The 21670-nt window shown below is 45.1% G+C and overlaps 1 protein-coding gene across 2 annotated transcripts in view; it reads right to left on the bottom strand.

Annotated features, from left to right (window-relative positions):
• The window catches only part of WNT7B (Wnt family member 7B), a 731872-nt gene that overhangs the window by 280125 nt on the left and 430077 nt on the right, over nucleotides 1–21670 (bottom strand). For both annotated transcript variants that reach the window (XM_078673825.1, XM_078673824.1), the window contains exon 2: nucleotides 10196–10422. In XM_078673825.1, coding sequence (XP_078529951.1) covers nucleotides 10196–10422 — 227 coding nt within the window. The remainder of the gene's footprint in view (nucleotides 1–10195; nucleotides 10423–21670) is intronic.

The raw sequence follows: 21670 nt of genomic DNA, 5'->3' as shown, positions 1-21670 counted from the left end.
AACTCTTCTACACAAACTCCAAACCATCCAGAACACTGAGGCAAGACTCGTCCTCTGGACACCGCATCACGAACACATGACCCAACACCTACAAGACCTCCACTGGCTCCCCGTCGAGAAGAGGGTTACCTTCTAACTCCTCACCCACGCCTACAAATCCCTCAACAACATCGGACCCAAATACCACAACGCGAGATTCTCCTTTCACGTACCCAAGAGAAACCTCCGCTCCGCCGACCTCGCCCTGGCAGAGGTACCCCCGTATCCGCATAAACAGAGCAGGCGGGAGAGCCTTCTCCTACATTGCAGCCAAGACGTTGAACAAGCTCCCTGTAAACATTAGATGCTCCCCGTCCCTGCACACGTTCAGAAAGGACCTCAAGACCTGGCTCTTCGACTTATCCGGAGCTGCACCACTCCCCCCAGAGTGCCTTGAGACCCTCACGGGTGAGTATCGTGCTTATAAACCCCTGATTGATTGATTGATTGATTGATTGATTGAGCAGTATGTGAGTTCAAAGTGAGTAGTGTGCAAGTGTGGACTGAATTAGTTGCATGTGTGAGTGCAGGGTCAGTAGTGTGCCAATGTGAGTCAGGGTCAGACCGGCCTGTAGGGCAATCAGGCAGGCTGGACTGAAAGATCAGTGCATTGGGCAGTTTTTTTTTAGCAATTTGAGGGCCTGTTCAGGGTTGAACTGGCCCTAGAGGACATCAGACATTTCCCAGGAGGCGGGAAGGGTGGGGCCAGTTTTGACAGTAAACGGGGCCGGTTTTGTTACTGAGGGGCAGTTTTTCAGTGGTGCTACAATGCCGGCCCCCAGTAACAAAAGCAGCAGTGCTTCTTCACACTTGCACCCCCCACCACCTTCCCGGGGATGGTCTGACAGAATTGCCAGGGCTGCTTTGAGTTCCCAGCCTGGCCTTTGACCTGTTTTATGGCCAGGTGTGTCAGACTTTACTGCTGATTTCCCTGATATTACCATATACATAGATACATGCCGCTGATTCATTGTTGCCCCTCTGTTCCTTCTGCCAATTGTGCTATTGGTTCAGTCCATGTGCAGGAAGCAGTCGGACTCCGCTTTACTTTTCACGTTGTCCTTTATTGAAGCAATCCGCGTGCAAAAGCGGCAAAAACAATGAGGGTAAGTGGCTTGCGGCATGTATCTTGTAGCTCACTGGAGAGCCAGGAAATTGCATCAATCTAGGCGAATGCGGCAAACAATGAAGGGACTACAAATCCACCAAGCAGTCAGACACGCCCACTTGAGGGCTTTCCACCAGAGGATTTTAAATAGCATCAAGCCACTTACCCTCATTGTTTTTGCCACTTTTGCACGCAATGCCCGTGATCAAGGAACAGAATGTTCCAAAACGCGTAGGGCTTTAAATGAAACAGGACACTGGTTGCTGATTGCTTCAATAAAATACGACGTGAAAAGTAAAGCGGAGTCCGGCTGCTTCCTTGTGCGCGTTCTCAATTGGGGCAACTCTATTTTGTGAATAATTACCGTCCGGTCCGGTCCGGAGAACTGCGACGCCACCAAAATAATGGAAAGTGGACTGCCTTGTGCACATGGACTGTACCAATAGCACAATTGGCAGAAGGAACAGAGGGACAACAATGAATCGGTGGCATGTATCTTGTAGCTCACTGGAGAGCCAGGAAATTGCACCAATCTAGGCGAATGCAGCAAACAATGAAGGGACTACAAATCCCAGAGCACCAAGCGGTCAGACACGCCCACTTGAGGGATTTCCACCAGAGGATGTTAAATAGCATCAAGCCACTTACCCTCATTGTTTTTGCCGCTTTTGCACGCAACGCCCGTGATCAAGGAACAGAATGTTCCGAAACGCGTAGGCCTTTAAATGAAACAGGACACTGGTTGCTGATTGCTTCAATAAAATACGACGTGAAAAGTAAAGCAGAGTCCGGCTGCTTCCTTGTGCGAGTTCATATATATATATATATATATATATATATATATATATATATAAAAACGTGTACCAATGTGAGTGGACAGTGAGTGGTTGCCCATGACTGCAGGTTGAGCGGTGTGCTCGTTTGACTGCAAGGTGTGAGAGTTGTGCCTGTGTGAATGGAGTCTTAATGGTCGTGTGAGTATGAGGGAAGAATTGCACCTGTGTGAATACAAGGTGAGCTGGGTGCATGTGAGATTGCAGGGAGGGGTTAGATTCTATGACTGCAGGGTGAGCAGTGTGCCAGTGTGATTGATAGGTGAGCAATGTTCCCAGTGACTGCAGCACACTGGTGGTATCATGTGATTGCAGGGTGAAGAGTGTGTCTGTATAAGTGCAAGGTAAGAGGTGTGCTCACGTCAACTCACGGTGAGCGGTGTGCCTTTTTGAGTGCAGGCTGCAGCGTTAAAGGCAGACCTGTTGGGAGGGAGATGTAGTACTGCACTCTCCCTCCTAAAAAAGGTTCATTCAATCTAGAATTTTGCGTAAAGCACCCCATTGGCACTCTGGTTAATCCCATGCGTCAAAAAAATCTTTATCTTGCCCTCTCCTGGCTGAGTTTTCTGAAGAAATTAAAACATTTCCATTTACAGGACGACTTCTGCAACAGCTTGACAATCTTTTGCGCCTTTATCTTTCTTCTCCCCATTTATTTCATAGGTGTGATATTTATATTTCATCCAATAACAAACAGTTTACTTTTGTGAGCCCCCAAAACCTTCAAGTGGTTCAATGCATTACAGTGCCCGCCATCCATTAAAAATCTGACAAAAGTACTTGATGGATTAGACCTTCACCCAATGATTGTATCATCCCGGGCCCATCCCTCTAGGCTCCATTCCTTTGGCCTAGGTTTTCACTCTAAAATGTATCAACGTATACATTTAGATACAAGGCTTCTTTCTGCTTTTCAGAGATTTTCATTGGCAGTCCCTACCTTTTCACTAAGTATTATCACTTAGAAGACTTCGCAGGAGGTAACAACATCCATTTCAGCCATACCACGCAACCCCCATGGACAGACCACCACTGCGTACTCTTCCATGTCGACAAACCCACGCCGCCTAAACCAGCACCGCACCGTCTACGAAGGACCTGGAGCAAAGCCACTGAGAAGAAACTCAACTCCACCCTCAACTGCGACGCCCCCACCACCTCGACCGACACCAACCTCGCAGCCAAAGAACTCCACTAATGGATCTCCAACTGCGCAGACGATCTCGCACCTCTACCCAACCCCCACAGACAGTGCCCCAGGAAGGCCACCGGGTTCACCACTGACCTCCAAGAATCCAGAGGCACCTGCAGACATCTCGAGAAGAACTGGAGAAACAGCAAAACATCAGAAGATCGCACCACCTACAAGAGCACCATGACGGAACACCACCAACGAATTAGAGCCACCAAAAGGACCTTCATCCAAAACAAGATCCTCGCCAACTTCAGCAACGCCAAGGAACTCTTCAACATCATCCAGGAATTTTCCAAGGCCCCCAGCGAAACCACAGTCATCACCCCTTCCCAGGGCCTCTGCAACAAACCCGGATCCTACTTCCTTCTGAAAATAAAAGGCCTCTACGACAACTTCAATGACCAGACATCTGACCCCAAAACCGCTTCCTTCTCCAGCAACACCAGCCAGCTCACCATCTCCTCCTGGACCCCAGTCACCACCGAAGACATCACTTTGACCATGATAAGCCCCCATGGACCCCTACCCTCTGCACATCTTCCACAGAGTCGCTAGTGCCATCACTCCAGAACTAGGACGCACCATCAAAGCCACCTTCAAAACCCTCATCTTTCCTGACTGGAAAGATGCAGAAGTCAGACCCTTGCTCAAGAAGCCCTCCGCAGATCCCTCGGACCTCAAGAACTATCGACCCATCTGCCTTCTCAACTTCGCGGCCAAAGACACCGAGAAGACCTTCAATGCCCAGCTCACAAAATTCATCGAAGAAAACTCCATCCTCGCCCCATCCCAGGATTCCGCAGCAACCACAGCACCGAGACCGCTCTACTCGCCACCACAGACGACATACGCACCCTCCTCAACCAAGGACACACTGCTGCCATGATCCTACTCTCCTCTCTGCAGCATTCAACACTGCCTCCCACCGCACACTCACCGCCAGACTCCACAACGCCGGCATACAGGGAACCACTCTCGACTGGATCTGCTCCTTCCTCACCGGCAGAACCTAAAGAGGCAGACTACCACCTTTCCTCTCTGAACCCAGGGAAATCAACTATGGAGTCCTAAAAGAATCATCGCTACACCCCACGCTCTTTAACATCTACATGGCCCCCCTCGCAACCATAGTCAGACAGCATTAACTCAGCATATTATCCTATGCTGACGACACCCAGCACATACTTTCCCTCACCATGCACCCCATCAACACCAGCCTCAAATTCCAGGAAGAAATGAAGCACATTGCATCCTGGATGAGCAGCAGCTGCCTGAAGCTCAACTCAGAGAAGACACAGGTACTTATGCTCGGACCCTCCCCTTGTGCATGGGACAACACCTGGTGGCACACCTCCCTCGGCAGCCCTCCCACCCCCACAGACCATGCCCAAAATCTTAGAATCGTACTCGAGTCCTCCCTCTCCATGACCCGCCTGGTAAACGCTGTTGCCTCCAGCTGCTTCAACACCCTCCGAAAGACCTTCAAATGGATCCCCTCCCCCCCCCGAATCAAGCAAGACTGTCACCCACGCACTCATAACCAGTAGACTGGACTACAGAAATGCCCTCTATGCCGGGATCAACAAGTCTCTGCTCCACAAACTCCAGACCATATGGAACACCGCAGCAAGACTCACCCTCGACACGAACACATCACCCTACACCTGCAGAACCTCTACTGGCTCCCCATTGAGAAGAGTCACTTTCAAGATACTCACCCACGCCTACAAATGCCTCCACAACACCGGCCCCCAATATCTCAACAAGAGAATCTCCTTCCACGCACCCAAGGGAAACCTCCGATCCGCCGCCTTCGCCGAAACCCTGTGCATACGCAGAGCCAGAACAGGTGCAAGAGCCTTCTCCTACATTGCGGCCAAGACCTGGAACGAACTCCTGATCTACATCAGACACGCCCCCTCCCTAAACATCTTCAGGAAGACACACAAGACCTGGCTTATCGACTGAACGGAGCTTGCCCCCTCACCCTCGCACCTTGGGACCCTCATGGGTGAGTAGCGCACTTACAATCCCCTGATTGATTGATTGATTGAAAATATAGTCTTGTAAATTATAGATTATGTGTAACTCCCCATATGATCTAAATGCCGATTGTTTGGGAATAACTTTTGCCTGTGTAAAGAAGAACTCAAATCAGTTATTTCATGCGTCATTTTCTCACTAAGTAGATTTTAACAGCATAACATAAACCAATTCAGTACAAAAGGGGTTGCAGCCACTAGTCATCGGCACTGACATGCACAAATCGTCGGCACTGACATGCACAAATCGTCGGCACTGACATGCACAAATCGTCGGCACTGACATGCACAAATCGTCGGCACTGACATGCACAAATCGTCGGCACTGACATGCACAAGTCGTCGGCACTGACATGCACAAGTCGTCGGCACTGACATGCACAAGTCGTCGGCACTGACATGCACAAGTCATCGGCACTGACATGCACAAGTCATCGGCACTGACATGCACAAGTCATCGGCACTGACATGCATCAGTCATCATCACTGACATGCACTAGTCATATTCTGTGAAGTATCTGACTATATAATTTATGACCCTTAAAAAGTTTAAATATGGCATATCATTGCTTGAAGCAGAGGCCACATCAGTTAACACCATAATAGGCTAGATTTTGTGTTTTTCTTAAAGGCTAGTGAAGGAAAGTCCCAAGAGTATGTGCAAAACAGGAGACCGGTGCTAAAACTGGTAATGCCTTTGGTGAGGACATAAGCCAGGAGAGTGCTTATTTTGTAAAAAAAATATTAAGTGCCAGGGTTCACATCAGGCTGACTGCAGCTTACACCACACATTGCTCTTGCAACGTTACCAATGATAGTAACAACCCATCCACTAACCATCACACTCCTACAAGTGGGACAATTTGGACTATTTCAGGTCCCCAGAGCTATAAGAATGCCTTTTGCGGCAGGTAATACTAATTTTTTATATACATCGAATTAATAATTAACTGTTATTGTGGTCCTCTCTAAATGGGCCAGACAGAGCTACTTTGTGGCAGACTGTCACACGTGCCGGATTTGACAATTAAGTGGTGGGCCGAGCACCAGAAACCACCGGCTCAAATTAAGCACGGAGCCAGGAGGGACTTCCATAGGCTACAAAAAAGTGATGAATGGAAGTTGATAATTACTTGTTTTCTCTATCACAGACAAATGGGACTTAGTAATTATTTGCCAGCACCATCACAAATGGGACTCGTTGGACCATCACAGACAAATTGAATGCATCGATAATTATTTGCCGGAACCATCACAGACAAACAGGACTGGTTGATAATTACTCGCCTGAACCATCAGAGACAGGGCCAACTGAGAAATCACTCTTGCTTTTCCCTGTAGGACGGTCCTGTCCGAAAGGGATGGGCTGGATGGTATGTTTTAGTAAACATTTAGCAGACATTCTACTGCCTAAGATACTAAAGAGTCACAGAAAGGCAATATACTGCTTAAAATACTGCTTAAATTCTAGAGTGCTGGGCATGGCCACTTTCCCCTCTGCTTCAGGCAGTGGTGCTATTCCAGGGCAGCCATTACTGTATTAATCAGTTTCTGAAGGACAGGCTGGAACCCACGGAAGGAAAGCACAACAACAGCGATACATAAATGGTATGGACCCAGTTTTAAACCTGTTTGAGAGAAAGAATTATGAACTTAATGTGAAATACAAAATGGACAGAGCTCGAAAATGGCAGGTGACGTCTCTGCCCAAGTGAAAGTGAAGGTGTGAAGTGTATGCTCCGATCTTCAGCACTGCCCTGGCCACCAAGGCTGCTGTTCCTGATCTTCACAAATATTGCTCTGTGATCTTGCCAAAGAGCACAGCTCCCCAGATCCTTCCAAGAAACACGGAGAAAGTGCAATCAGATTTTCCTCATTCACAACTTTTCGCTAAATTGGTGGCAGGTGTCTTCAATAGATAAAAATCTTTCCACAGATGATCCCAGCAATATATTGGCTTTCGCCACCCCTATACTTATACATTATTAAAGCAGGCTGAGGCGGTATTGCACTGATGCGCCCGCCTTCTGTTCCCGCTCCTGAGGTTTCGCCTTCATTCCTTCCATGTGCTCTGCACTGCATACCGTCCCTTCCCACTCTTTTGCGTCCTTTTATTTCTTTCCCTGGTCCCCTCCCCTTTGCTCTGTTTTACTCCTGCCCCACCCTTGTTTTTCATTACCTTAATCCTGCCTCCCTCAAGCCTGTCACACTTCCGTTGAAACAGTTTTCTCTACTTTTTCCTAACTCCAAGTTCGACCTCCTGACAAGGAAAATGGCGACAGACCCACAGTTTCAATCAGCCCAGATGCAAAGATGTTTGGAACCTTGGGCAAATTGACATTGTGTTATCTTCGCACTTGTCCACTAGCAACGACAACAGTTTAAGACCATTTTCTCCAACATGGCGCCCTTCCGTGACATTCAGTGGTGTAATGAATGAAGCCCAGCCTGCCGAATTGAACGAATCTGTGCCCATCGTTAAGGCATCCCTCCACGTGCCTCTGCTTCAGTTTCTTCCAAATTTGTAGGCCCTTAAAATAGGCTAAACCACCTGCATTCAGCAGTTAATTAAAAAATACAATTTACAAACTTTCAAAGAATGCAGCTTTTGTGGTAGATTTTGAGCTGAATGATCTAGTGATGCTTGGGGTGCATTGATATATTGGTTCAGAGATAGTACCATAGTAACCAATTATTACGGGAGTCTTTTTTGGACACAGTTATGGAAGACATTGATTTCACAACAGCGGCATACTTTCTCTTTAAGTAACTTAACGTCTTAGCAAATAACTAGTGGTTTGTTTGGTAGGGTTACTACACTGGCTTGGATGGAATTCAAACGTCCAGTCGATTAATGTTATTTAACTTAGAAGATCCAGTCAATATATTTAAATTCTAATTTAGTTCAAGCGAAACTGGGGCAGGTATTTGTTACCCGTGTGAAGTGTAAATTAACTTGCTCACAGCACCGAATTCACATAAAACAAAAGCTGATCAGCATACAGATTGCACGGGTGTCAGTGCAATTTTGAACCCACATTTCCTGATCATGTAGTTTGCACTCTGGATAAGCATTTTTCGGTGAATATTTGCACCGACTGCTAAACAAAAGGACAATATTTACATCATCTGACATGTCTAAAATCAAAGGGCCAGATTTACAAGCCCCTTGCGCCTCCTTGCGGTGCTATTGTGTCACTTTTTTTGACACAACGGCGGTGCAAACAATGCTGCCAATTTACAACGTGGCGCATATAGGGAGATGCGTCATGCGTCACATTATACCTGCGTCAGATATAATTTAAGCAAGGTGGGTGTTCCCAAGCAAAAAGCTATGTAGAACTGACGCAGTAAAATTCACAACATTTCACTGCGGCACTCGACGCCTTCACTGCTTCAAAATCCTGAAGCCTGCTCAGACCAGGCGTAAGGAATGACGCAGGGCTTTTTGAATGGGACTCACCTATCTATTGTGGCGCATTGCGGCACTTTCATGAGCAACTCCAGCAATGCGTCACTTTTGGGTCAACAGATGCATCACAATTTCTGATGCATCTGTTAATCATTGTGCCATGGAGCACTGTATTATAAATACAGTGCATCCATGGAGGCGTAAGGAAACGGTCGCATCTATGCAGATGTGTCAGTTCCTTGTAAATCTGCCCCTCAGTTTATACTTATCGACAAGTCCAAATGTAATTCAAATGTCTGCACCATGTTTTTTGATACTGTGCAATCTATGAAATCTGCCCTCAAATTTTCAAATAGGATTTATGGAAACTATAGTCGCTGTGGTCTGTGAAAACAGCAGTGAAAGCAACACTAACCAATTGAAGAAAGGAACACTGTGAAATGCAGGTCCAGGTTACACTGGGTGGGTGGTGCAGATTCTGAGGTGCGATCTGTCAGTTTGAATGCGGCCCTCAGTCCCTGTTTGCTATCACAATCTGGATTTTGCACCACTCCTCAAATCAGGCTTTGACACCCCCTGGACTCTGGATCAAACCGTGCCCTTCTTAAATGGCTCAAAAACACTCAGGGGCTTATTTACAACCCCTTGCGCCGGCGGCACGACACTTTTTCCCATATTAAAAGTGATGCACCATAAGAGGCTTGTAATTAAGCCCTGCAGTTTTAAAAACAAAAGACGTAAGTACCACGGTGTACTTTTTCGGGCTATTAACGTGAAGTCCAGGGAATTGTTGAGTCTCCACACCTGCCGGGCGAACCAAGTATGAAACACAAACGGAGAAAACGCACACGCGGTTAGGGTTCCCAAGCCGCGCATATCGGCCTTGTACTTGCAGAGTTAACATGTGAGCACATTCACTAAGCATGCTGGCCATTCTCGGATGCAAAGTAGGAGTCTAGAACAGGACTGGCTGCACAATGGGCTTATAGTAGGAGGAGCCAGCCAGACCTGGAAGTCTTTTCAAATGTTTCCGGGTTCACGTTAGGGATTAGTCGCTAAGCGTGTCTTCTTGTGGACACCAATGGTGGCAGTTTAACCTGTGTTCAGTAAAGTATGCAAGAGTGGGATGCTTAATAACCAATAACCAATGACCAATGCCTTCATTTTAACTTTTCTATAGTATCTTTTTCAAGTGTAGCTGGTGTATTATTGAGAATGACTGTTAAATCACTTCCTTATGATATCCGGGATTGGAATTGGCAGATATATAGACTAGCTATCACAGGACTACCTCCAGTGTCTTGCTACGACACACCTAATGAATATCATTGGAGCAAGTGTGCACCCCGCCACAGCATGGCATTTGTCAACATACACATGCAAACTTGAGATATACCGTTTATGAATTGAGTTGTGTGCAGGTGCGCATGTCTGCCCACATTTTGGCACGTGAAAGGCTGCTTCTCATAATAGCTGGTGCAATGTTGTACTCGGGTACATTGATAAGGATTAGTCGCTACAAAAGCATATGCCCCAGCGTCAGATGATTTAGAGATAAACCCTTACCTACTCGAAGCTCTTGTCCAAAGACGGTCCTCTCTCCGAGCGCTGAGCAGTTCCATCTGCCATACCGGAACTGATACTGGCATTCATTGATTCCCATCTGTGCCCCTTCTCCGATCACAATGATGGCATCAGGGCGGCTCTGGCAGATCGCTCGCTGCCGAGGAGCCAAGCCTGGAATCTTGTTGCAGATTATGTTCGCTCCTAAAGCTACCACTGATGACAAAGCTCTAAAGAAAATGAAAAGGAAGAATCAAGTCAAGAAATTGTTCCAGTGTCACTTCAGTAACAGCTGATCGTCAAAGTAGGACTACTTCATGCAGGACAGTGAAGGGCAGACATATGCAGACATCACACAAAATCCTCTCCAAAGATCATCAATAGACCAAGTAGTCGTTCTTTATATAACATATTTCGGGGCAACACCCAACAAGAAGACTCTTGATACAAAAAATGTATGTAGGCAAAAGACGCGCCATACTCAACTCTATGTTACACAACATAGTATGTTTCATAGTCCAGGATTCTTTTGCCTAATACACCATGGCAAATGGTGATACTGTGGTCTGTGGGAGTGTTTAATAACACAACAAATGAATAACTAGTCAGTCAAAAGATAACTTTATTTCGATTGAATTTACAATCATAAAAAGTACGTTTTAAAAACTTACAACATTATAAAAATTCAATGTGCACATTGGCTTCTAAGGAAGGCATTTTACAGGTAAACACTAACACTCTATATACAAGGATAATAGCACAATAATCAATAAAAATTCAATTTGCTCATTTGCTGCTAAGAAAGGCAGGTATTTTACAAATAATCACTAACACTCTTTATACAAGAATAGTAGCACAGTAGTCAGTAAAATCCTAGGAGACAGTTGCCAATAGCTGGGAATGAGTTTTCAAACAGGCTTTGAGGAAGCAGGCAACAGTTTTGGCAACGTACGGGGTGTCTAAGTATTGAAGTGCCAAAAGAGCCGGTCTACATCTTCTCAAACCTAAATGCCGGAGCAATGGAACCAGCCAACGTTTCCGCGGGGATTTATAAAAAGCGCAGAAAAAGGTTACATGCAGTGTTGACTGGCGAGTAAGACCGTCACAGGGGCAGTTTGCTAATTCTCGTGACCAGTCTAAGGGCACCGGCAGTGAGACAAGGCGATAGAATACATCAAACCGAAATCTGGTCAAAACATATCTCTCATGGTTTGACAGAAAAAAAGACAAATAAGGTTGAATGCCATAAGAACTTTGGACCATCGTTAGATGAACATTTGACTTTTTGACTAGTTCAGAACACAGGCGAAGATCGCTTAAGTGATCAGCACATAGCTTTTTCAATGATTTTCTAGATATGCCCAATAGAGATTCAGGGTCGGTGAAATATGCAGGATGGTTCAAATCTGTCAAAAATTTTGATACATATAACAACCAAGGAATCTTTTTCCAGTGGGACAGAGTGAGACAGTCAGATATTAATGACCTAGTTAGATGACATTGCTCCTGGGTCCATATGCGGTGCCATAGTAGAATCGGCTGGTATCTGATGATGTCAGTCAGATACTCCCAACCGAGTTCCACATGGGCACCGTAAGTAGGAGCACTACGGGGGAGGGCTAATATGTATTTCAAAAAGTAGTTTTCTATGGTTTGTAGCTCGTCTGCAGACACATAGCCCCAGACTCCAGCCCCGTATGTAGCCACGCTCATGCATTTAGCTTGGTAGATCTTCAGAAGCACAGTAGGAGCGGGCTTACCCAGTTTCCTAGAGAACGAAGTCAGTGCTGATGTTGTGCGTTGAAACTGCAGTTTTTTGCTGGATATGGCAGGTTTCCAGGACAAATGATTATCAATAAGAATACCTAAATAGGGGTAGGTATTAGCAGTTTCTAATCTGGTCTTCTGAATAAAGAGAGATTTACATTTTTGGGCTCTCTTCCCAATGTTCATAACAATAACTAGTTATTCTGATACTACCGTGAAGCACCTTAAGGATCACAATACATATGAAAATTAAGGTGGTAAATAACAATCACACCACAATGTAGTTTGCATAATGTAAGCAACCCCGACTGGATGAAGTACCAATGTAATAGAAGGAAGGTTCATCTAAATATATAAAGAATGATGGTATCTTCTGAATTTATGAATTCTGTAACAATAAAGTCCTTCTTCAACCCACTATGTGAGGATTCCTACAGTGGCTCACAGCACACATCTAAGAATATCCTGGTAACAGCCAGAATTGATATTTCTTTTGCGGATTGACAATCACTGTGAACTCAGTTATTATGGCAGATTGATAGCAAACAACAGGTAAAAACACACTTCTCTACCTTGTTTTCTTTTCAACTGATGTTTCATCAAGACAAACCTGATTTCATGTTTTCTGATTACCAGATAAAGTAATGCATCTTTGTACTCCAATGGAATTGTCTCCATGCAGAAGGAATTTTTCGTGACCACATTAACAAGGTTCCTACCTCCTCAATAGTCCGCTTGGATTGATTTTTATTCCTTAGGAGGTAAGCAATTCCTTTTCACTTTAATTTTAATGAGCACATCTCTTTGGAATATCACTGGAAAAAAGATTAGAAAAACCATAGCTAATCCTCTGTCAACTGGAACTAGAGGAGAAATCACACTAAATATCCCACCCAATGTGCGGAGTACCTTTCTTCTAATTTATTAATTGTCTATGTGCTAGCTAGAAGCTTGTTTCCTCTATGCCTCTGACTTTGTCCCTCTTACAAGCATTGGGCATGAACCAAACCCCATACATGGAGACATGTCCACCTCCAGATTTGTGGGAAGAAAGTCATAATGTAGGTTGGAGCAGCAGGATGCATATGAGTGCAAGGGGCAAATGAAGGAGGGTGGTAGTGGATGGTGGAGAGGGTGGGAAAGGTGAGGGGCTCATCGAATAACGAAACTTTAAAGAAAGCTGGAGTTAGTTTGTGGGGGTACGTTATGGGTATGTCCTACCAAAATTAATTTGATACATCAGGGTCTTCAGAATTCCCAGTCGGACCTCGACCATGTCTGGCTGCAATTTCGTCACATCCTCTTTCAGTTTAACAAATTTAGTGCCCAGGTTTTGCTAGCTTTAGCACTCTATTCCCTATTCATTCATACACCCCAAGGTCCTTGAGTGTCTCTCAGAGCCTCTCTTCAGTAGCTGTAGGAGCTACCCGTAGAAAATAACAGAGACTGAGAAGAGTAAAGGCTTGTTTTACTTCCCCATCAAATAAAACAAATGAAAGGGAGCCTGCTATCAAAGTTCTAAATCCTGTGATGATCCTGTCATGCGAGTGACTGGTGCTTCCATTACACCACCTTAACCATATCTATATACATTCTTAATTTTTGAATCTAAATAACAATTCTATTTAACTCTGAGCAATTGATTTTGATTTGTAAGACATTAGGCTTTTAGTTGAGGGGAGTAGGTACCCACCTCAAGTAATAATTACAATCCTTGTCAGGGTGAACCACTAGAGTAACCTGAGCTCAACCACATGGTAGCTATCAGACAAAGCAGACAAGCTTAACTTAGAGATCATGTGTAAAGTATTTATGTAGTACTAAAACAGTAATAAAGTAAAAATGCAAAGCACTAAAAATAAAAAATAAATTAGAAAACTAGAGTAAAAGTTAATACCAAAATGACAAAAATCCAAAAAGGGGAACCGGAGATGCATGTTAAAAAAAGTTTTTAGTAGAAATAGCACCAAGAAGCACAAAGCACAAATGATAGTCAATAGTTGCTGTAGAAGAGAACCTAGGCACAATTTAACACTTACCCCGATGGAGCATGCATTGGATACACTAACAAGGACCCTGGTCAACATTTTTACCTTCTGACTTTTGCCCTTTGAGTCCCAAACCACCATACGAGAACACTTATAAAGCACCCCTCCCCCAGGACCTCAGGGCAGGCACAGAGACTCAAAGGGTATTTGACCACGGTTAAAAGGAGGGTGCAGTCCAGGTGTATTTGCCACTGGGCAGCTGGGCAGTTGCAGTAAAATGCATCTAGTAGGTTGTTGTGTCCCTGTAGTTTTAACAAGTCAGCCTTACGACTCTTGAAGTTCACATCTTTGTCCTGGGTATAAGAGCAAGAACAGGTCTAGTCTTCTAGAGATCCTTCCAGGTGACAGGCATAAGGTTCAAGCCTCTTCTGATCTTCCTCAAATCTAGGAGTTTTCTGAAATGAGTGCCTGGAAAAGCTAAATTTATGCCTGACTTGAGCTAGAGGAAGGGAATGACCCTGGAGGACACCCTGGCCAAAGGGTTAAAATGTTCCTGGGGCTAACCCTCCCCAGTTTTGGCATTTTCCAGATGGCTGAAATCTTCAGCCACACTAAACATGGGCCCTGAGGGCTGTGTGTGTGGGAGTGCCCTATGGTAATCCCAGTGTCCTGCCACCTCCAAATCGAGTTTGATGAGGTCTTTGTACCCACAACAACCTCAGAGACAGAAGTCTGGTATGAAAAAGCTGAGTTTTCAGCAACCAGACAGTGGATACACAACATTTGGCATTATGTTTCTCTCCTGTGAAGTACACCACAAATAATGTATGCAAATCTAGCAGACATGGCAAATAGGTTGTGAAACTGTAATGTCAAAAGAAGCCCACTGTAATTTGGACCTGACTGACTGAGACAACAATAGAAGGACCCTATCCAGGCGCCAGCTAATATCTGTCTATGACATGGGAGGCCTCTTTGAAGTGTGTACCCCATGTGTCATAACAAAATATCCAACAGACCTCTCAAGCAGAATTTGACATTCAAGCAGGACTTGGCACTAATGTAAACAATGATCATACTAACCCCCTAGCATATTCTGTGAGGTTCAGAGCGGCCATCTCTGCCCGTTTAGGTCAATCTATTGTTTTGCTCCTGGGAGCAAATTTACATCTCATTCACACCTATTTAATGCTAATTACTGGCTGACCGAAGTGAGAGAACAAAAAACAGATTTAGCTTCCTGGGGCTATGGGCAGGGCAAATGTAACTTTTTAGAAGTTACCTTTCCATTATATTTAGAACACAACTGACTTCACTGTTAAATTGGATTTTTAATAACTATTAAAAATAATTATACATTTTTCCAAGTAACTTTTTAATATTGCATCCCAGTGTTTTCCTATGAAACAATCAAACATGTTACAGTGGAAATAGTTTTTGAGAGCATTGAAAGCATTTTCACTGTAAGCACATGGTTAACATTAAACATTTATATGAACTACTTTTAAAAGCCATGCACCATGCCTCACGGGCCATAAGGCCTACCTAGTAGGCACTTATAAATATTTAAATGGAAGGTTTAGGACTGTCAAAAGGGGTTATTCTGACAGGTCCAATATGCAGCTTAAACCTGAATGGCCAGGTTAGAGGCAGCAGGCCTGCAGTCATGTTTACATGACTGCATGTTTACATGTTTGCATTGTCAGTGCAGCATTATAGAATTCAGTGGTGTATTGTGCAGCGACATAGAATGCAGTGGTGTGGATTAGAGTGTTGCATAGAGTACAGTGGCATAGAGTGCAGTGGTGCAAAGTAGAGTGGAGTGGAGTAGAATAAAATTGTGAAGAGTAGTGTGGCATAGAGTGCAGTGGCGAAGAGTGGTGCAGAGCAGAGTGGCATAGAGTGGTCGCGAGTAGAGTATAATGCTGTAGAGTGTAGTGATGTAGAGTGGTGTGATGCAAAGTAGAGTGGTGTTCAGTGCAGTGTTCCAGAGTAGAGTGTTGGAGAGTGCAGTGGCATAGAGTGCATTGGCGGACTGCAGTGATGTAGAGTAGAGTGGCATAGAGTGGCGTAGAGTCCAGTGGCACTGAGTACAGGGGTGCTGAGTAGAGTGCAGTATTTAACAACAAGGGGTGGTGATGGACAGAGTTTCTGAATTAAGCAGAATACTCTCACCCAGTCAAGAGATCAGGGCTAGATCCAACACCGTTTTTTAGCTCACTGCACCATCCCAGTTCAGAACCTGGCTATATGCAAATTAGTCTGTTCCCCTCCCAGTGCATGATGGGAACAGGGCAAACCAAACTACCAAGCCAATTCTTACACTGGGAAGGAAACAAGCTTCCGGGGACCGGTTTCTGGCATTTCAGCCGTCGTCGGCCCGGCTTGCTTGAATCCTGATGGTGCAATGAGCAAGGGACTCACATCTGAGTATACCCTTCCACGCTTAGGGTGGACAAAATATTTAACAACAAGGGGTGGTGATGGAGTAGAGTGCAGTGGCGTAGAGTGGATTAATGTAGAGTTCATTGACAAAATGTTGCAGAATATAGTGCTGTAGAGTGCAGCAGCATAGAATTCAGCAGCGTACAATTATGTGGTGTAGATTAAAGTGGTGCATAGTAAAGTGCATTTGAGTAGAGTGGAGTGGTGCTGAGCAGAGTGGCATAGAGTGCAGTGGTGTAGAGTTGAGTGGAATAGAATGGCATAGAGTGCAGTGATGCAGAATGGTGCACTGCACAGAGTGTAGTGGTGTAGAGTGGTGTAGAGTATTAGTGGCATAGAGTGCAGAAGCATAGAGTGGGGTGTTGCAGAGTGCAGTGGTATAAAGTGCAATGGCATAAAGTGCAGTGACGTAAAGTAGAGTTACATAGAGTGTATTGGTATAGAGTGCAGCAAAGTAGAATGACATAGAGCTCAGGGGCAGAGAGTGCAGTGCGGCAGAGTAGAGTGTCAGAGTTAGTAGTAGCATAGACTACAGTTGTGCAGAGTAGAGTGGAGTGGCATAGAGTGCAGTTACGTTGTTGTATAGTGCCATTTTTGGATGGTCATTCCCCCACTGTTTGTTGTTATATGCTATGATAATTGATCTGGAAGTGTGCTGGGTCGTGCTAACCAGGCCCAGCAACAGTGCTTTTCCCCTCAAACTGTAAATGTAGATTGATAAACCAAATTAGCAAGTACTTTTACACCACTGTACGGCCCTAGTATATGGTACCAGTGGTATCCCGGGAAGGGATGTAAAAGGAGTACGAGGGCTGCAGCACTTATTGTGCCACCCTGAGTGACCCGAGTAAAATCGACGTCTGCAATGTCAGCCCTGCATGAGCAGCTTGCCTACTCCAGTTCGACCCAGCACACACCATGTGTGACAGTCACCTCACTGCATTTAACATATGTCAGTCAGCCCTAAGTTAGGCCTCCTATAGCCCAGGAAGCAGGGTGCATTATATTATCTATGGAAGTATATGTTCAAACATATACAGCCCTGTGGTAGGGTTCCAATCATAATTCTACAGCAAGTGAACAGGGGTCCATAAGATACCATAGGCTGCCGTTATGCCATTACCTATATATCTAGCTCCACAATGGCCTGGCCAATTTCTTTAATGTTTGAAACAAAGTCCAAAGACCACAACCTTGAAGCCTTGCACCCGAGCTGCCCTGTGTGGCTGCTCAAGGACTTGTGCAAGTCGCTTCTGCGACTGAAGTCCCTAACCTCAGTGAGCTCAGCTTTCTACAACGTTTCCCTGGTCCTCTGGATAAAGATTTCCTCAACCGGAGTGACTGCAGACACCACGGCTTGTTGGTGATCAGTCCAACTGCTACTGGCTTTAATCAACTCTTCAAGAGAAGAGATTCATCTGCTCGATGGACCAACCACTCTTCTGGATCCATCGTAAAGATCTTGCATTTGTTTTTACCCTCTCTTGGCAAACCTGCCAGCTCCTCTGGCCGCGGAACCAGTTCAGCACCAACGATAGATAGCCAAGAGCAGCTCTGCACCCAAGTCCCCTGAGCCTGGTAGAACAGATCTGCCTCCTGGGCCAGCGCCAGCGCCAGCTCCTTGGTTTGCTTCCAAAGGGTTTTGTTCGTCTCATCCCACAAGTACCTTTTTGCTAAGGTAATCATATCAACACAATCCCAAATGACAGCTCCTTTTAACAGCTGAAAGTGCACCTTTGCACCCCGCTCCCCTGAGCCAGGTAAAATTGTGCTAGCTGTTGTGAACTGGTCTAAGGACTCTCCCGACCTTAACTCTGAGTAGGTTCTGTTGAACTCACCCTCTAAAGTATCGATTGCATTTATGTATTTTTCCCAGTGACTATAACTTTAATAATTTCCACATTGCAAAGAATTGATTTATTTATTTCTTGAAAATTGATAACTGCAGTCATTCTGTATGTATTGATTTAATTTTGGTGTCTAAAAGTATATGGAAATCAGAGTTAATGTTATATCTTGGTTTTGGATGTCTCTCGAGTCATGTCAATGACTTATTGGTCATGTTGATGATGTGAAATGCTTAACACATATTCCTCTAAGTATCCTGTCTGCTCTTTGCAACTCTACCAGGAAAGAGAGAAGGTGTACTGAGAGAATACCCAGGGTCTCTCTTTGTGTATTGTGCTAGTATTTCCTGGAAATACATAATACTTTCAACTTGTAACAGGCATAGGATGCATTGGCGTAGAGTGCAGTGGTTTGAAGCTGAGTGGAGTAGAGTGCAGTGGTGCAGAGTGCAGTGTTGCAGAGTGGCATAGAGTGGAGTGGTGTAGAATGGAGTGGCGTAGAGTGGAGTTGTGCAGAGTAAAGTGGAGTGGCCTAGACTGGAGTGCTGTAGATTACAGTGACGAAGAGTGCAGTAATGTAGAGTAGAGTGGCAGAATGCAGTGGTGCAGAGTAGAGTGGCGCAGAGTAGCGTAGAGAGGCATTGAGGGAAGTGCTGTAGAGTGCAGTGGCATACAGTGGAGTGGTGCAGAGTGGAGTGGAGTAGAGTGCATTGGTGAAGAATGCAGTGGTGTGGAGTGGTGCAAAGTAGAGTGCTGTGGGCTGATGTGTGCATGGTGTGGTAACACACTGCCATTACAGGCAACACATGTTTAATTGATATGACCATTACATTTGCACAGATATACAATTTTACTAATAAAAATATACAGTGCACAAACGATAATGTCAAAAATGGCATCACCTAGTGTATTGATTTGTTTAGGTTATATTAAACTATTTGTTTCCAACACACTTCAGAATTAACAAAAAAATCATAGGCACTGGAAGTAAGGGTGCTGGGGTGCTGTAGCACCCCCAGAAATAACCAAGCAAGAGTTCAGAAGGTCAATGAGCAATGCAGATGCCTTGAAATTGTATCTTTATCTTGCTACATTAGCTGTGCATTCAAAGAAAGAGGCCAACTGTCAGACTTTGTCTACTGAGAAATTGTTCCTTAATCACTTAAGAGGGAGATTGGTGTTTGCTTTCGTTCTCTGACTTCAAAGTAAGAGGATTTTGTAAAGTGAACTATGTGGCAATCTTCCCGGTGTACAGGGATTGTGAAAGGAAAGGATGTAGGATATCAACTTTTGTTAACAAAACAAAATGTAAATACCTGTAATTGTACTGTAACAATATTTCAATATAAATAAGCAGTTAAGAAAGCACAAATGAAGCACTTTTTTGTAATACTGAATTGTCTTAAAAATAGATTTTTAATAGGATCAAAACAAATCAAGACACTTTACTCAGTGATGCACAAATGAGAAATATTCTCAGAAACACGATTTCCACGTATTGCCATTTGGGTGCTAATGAATTTAATCTTTAAAACTGCATGCATGTGAAAATGTAGTGGTCATTTCAATAGAGAAGAGGTGTGGGGCAGCGGCCAGGGTGGCTGACTCCGGAACCCTGGGGCTCACAGTTCGATCCACTGTGCCTGCGACAGATCAGTCCAGCACCATGTGACTCTAGGCAATAGCTCGCTTAATCTTCCCGACGGCCCCCAGCGCCTTGACACCCTTGGGTAGTTGTTCACGCTTTACAAATACTTAATAGAAAATATGCTGTCTGAAAATGACAGTGTGTTACCAAACCATTCTTAAGTTGCATGTTTGCGACAGTGTGCTCCGAAATGCACCATGGCTACATACTACACCCTTTCCAACTCTCCTAATGAATGGAAATTACTCAATTGTTACACTTGTTTTTTTGTGTGGCCCTTTTATTTCGAGCACAACTTCAGTGATGCAGCATTAATGACAGCACCCTCACTGTGAAAATTGTTCCAGAGCCACTGCAAACAATGTGCTTCATTTGTGCTGTTCAAATTCTGATCTATTATGAAAATTCTTGCACAGTTCATTTAAATGTTATTGTGTGCTGAAATAAAAAGCCTTTCCTGCCCCCAGTCTCGACCAAGATTGTTGCATAAACCCTCTCACTACGAAGTCAGAGAAAGAAAAGTAAACACTAAGCTTCTAGGGAAGACAGCGCCTGACATTTGACCTCTGCCTTTGAATGCACAAAAAATGTGACAAGATAAGAAAAAGATTTACAGGCCTGTTTACAGAAATGAGCACTCGTGGAAGAATACAAGGAGAGTGTGCAAAGGCTTTGCTCCTTGGCAGGGTGGGACTGAAATTGGAGAACCTAAAACATAAATCTGTGGAAAATGACTAAAATTAGGTATACATAAGCGGCGTTCATTTATGTTCACCACAGCCACTGTTGAAAGTAAAGTGAAAATCGTGAAACAGTGGCCACGCCATCTTGTCCCTTTTAGGCCCCATCATGCACGTAAGTGGCAGCCATTTTGTGTGTCGAGGCCTCTCTGCCCACTGCCAATAGCCTGCGCGTCTCTCCCCCTCACTCCCCGGCCTCGCAAGCATTCCCCCGCACCCCGACAGCCCCTGGTCTCTCCTGCTTTGGCCATAAACGCACCTCTAACGCGACCCTGTCTCCGAGCCACATCCCGTGCTGAACCCCCTCGCTCTTTGATCTCATTCAAAGAACAGGCCCTTTTTGATAAACTCTTCCTCCCTGCCCGATTGTCCGGCCTGATCCCAGGCCATCACCTAGCCCAACAGATGCAGTTTATTGCCCCCTACAGTAGGACCTCGCCTCACATCAAAGGAGCGGGGATTAATCAATGCTTTCGCACCCCGAAGATCCGACTGATCACACACATCCCCGTTCCCAGCGGAAAGTCCAGCTGCGCGATAACCACCACATGCTGAGATCGGGGTGGGAACTCTACTGTAGATGTGTGTGGGAACGGGACTGGACCGGGGATTCCGAGGATGTCTTTTCTGTCCTTCAAAGAAACATTACGGATGCAGTGTATGTAATAAAGCCATAAACCTGTGTATAAGAGGCCAGGCCTCAGAGATGCGGTTAGAGCACCTCGAGAAGATACCCTGTTGTCTGATTTGACGTGTTCTGCTCCGTCGGAATAAACTCCTGTTTCCTGCCTTCTGTCTCCAGCGCCTGCCTCTTTGTTTGGTAATCTCGAATGGTATGAGAGGCGGCTAACGCCGGGCAAATACTGAAGGGTTCTTGGTCGAACATCGGCCCTTACCTTTTCACAATTGGCGTCCCAAACGTGGGGCCCATCAACGACACGTGGATCCAGTGGGAGAGGTCCCAACGACAGAGTGAACGACTGCAACGATCGGGAAGTGCACCTGCCCGATAGACCCTCGTCTGGCAGCCGATCATCCGAACT

This window comes from Lissotriton helveticus, chromosome 1_1, assembly GCF_964261635.1.
Source record: "Lissotriton helveticus chromosome 1_1, aLisHel1.1, whole genome shotgun sequence".
NCBI lineage: Eukaryota > Metazoa > Chordata > Amphibia > Caudata > Salamandridae > Lissotriton > Lissotriton helveticus.
The sequence above is the reverse complement of the archived record's forward strand: the minus strand, read 5'-3'. Positions and strand labels throughout refer to the sequence as shown.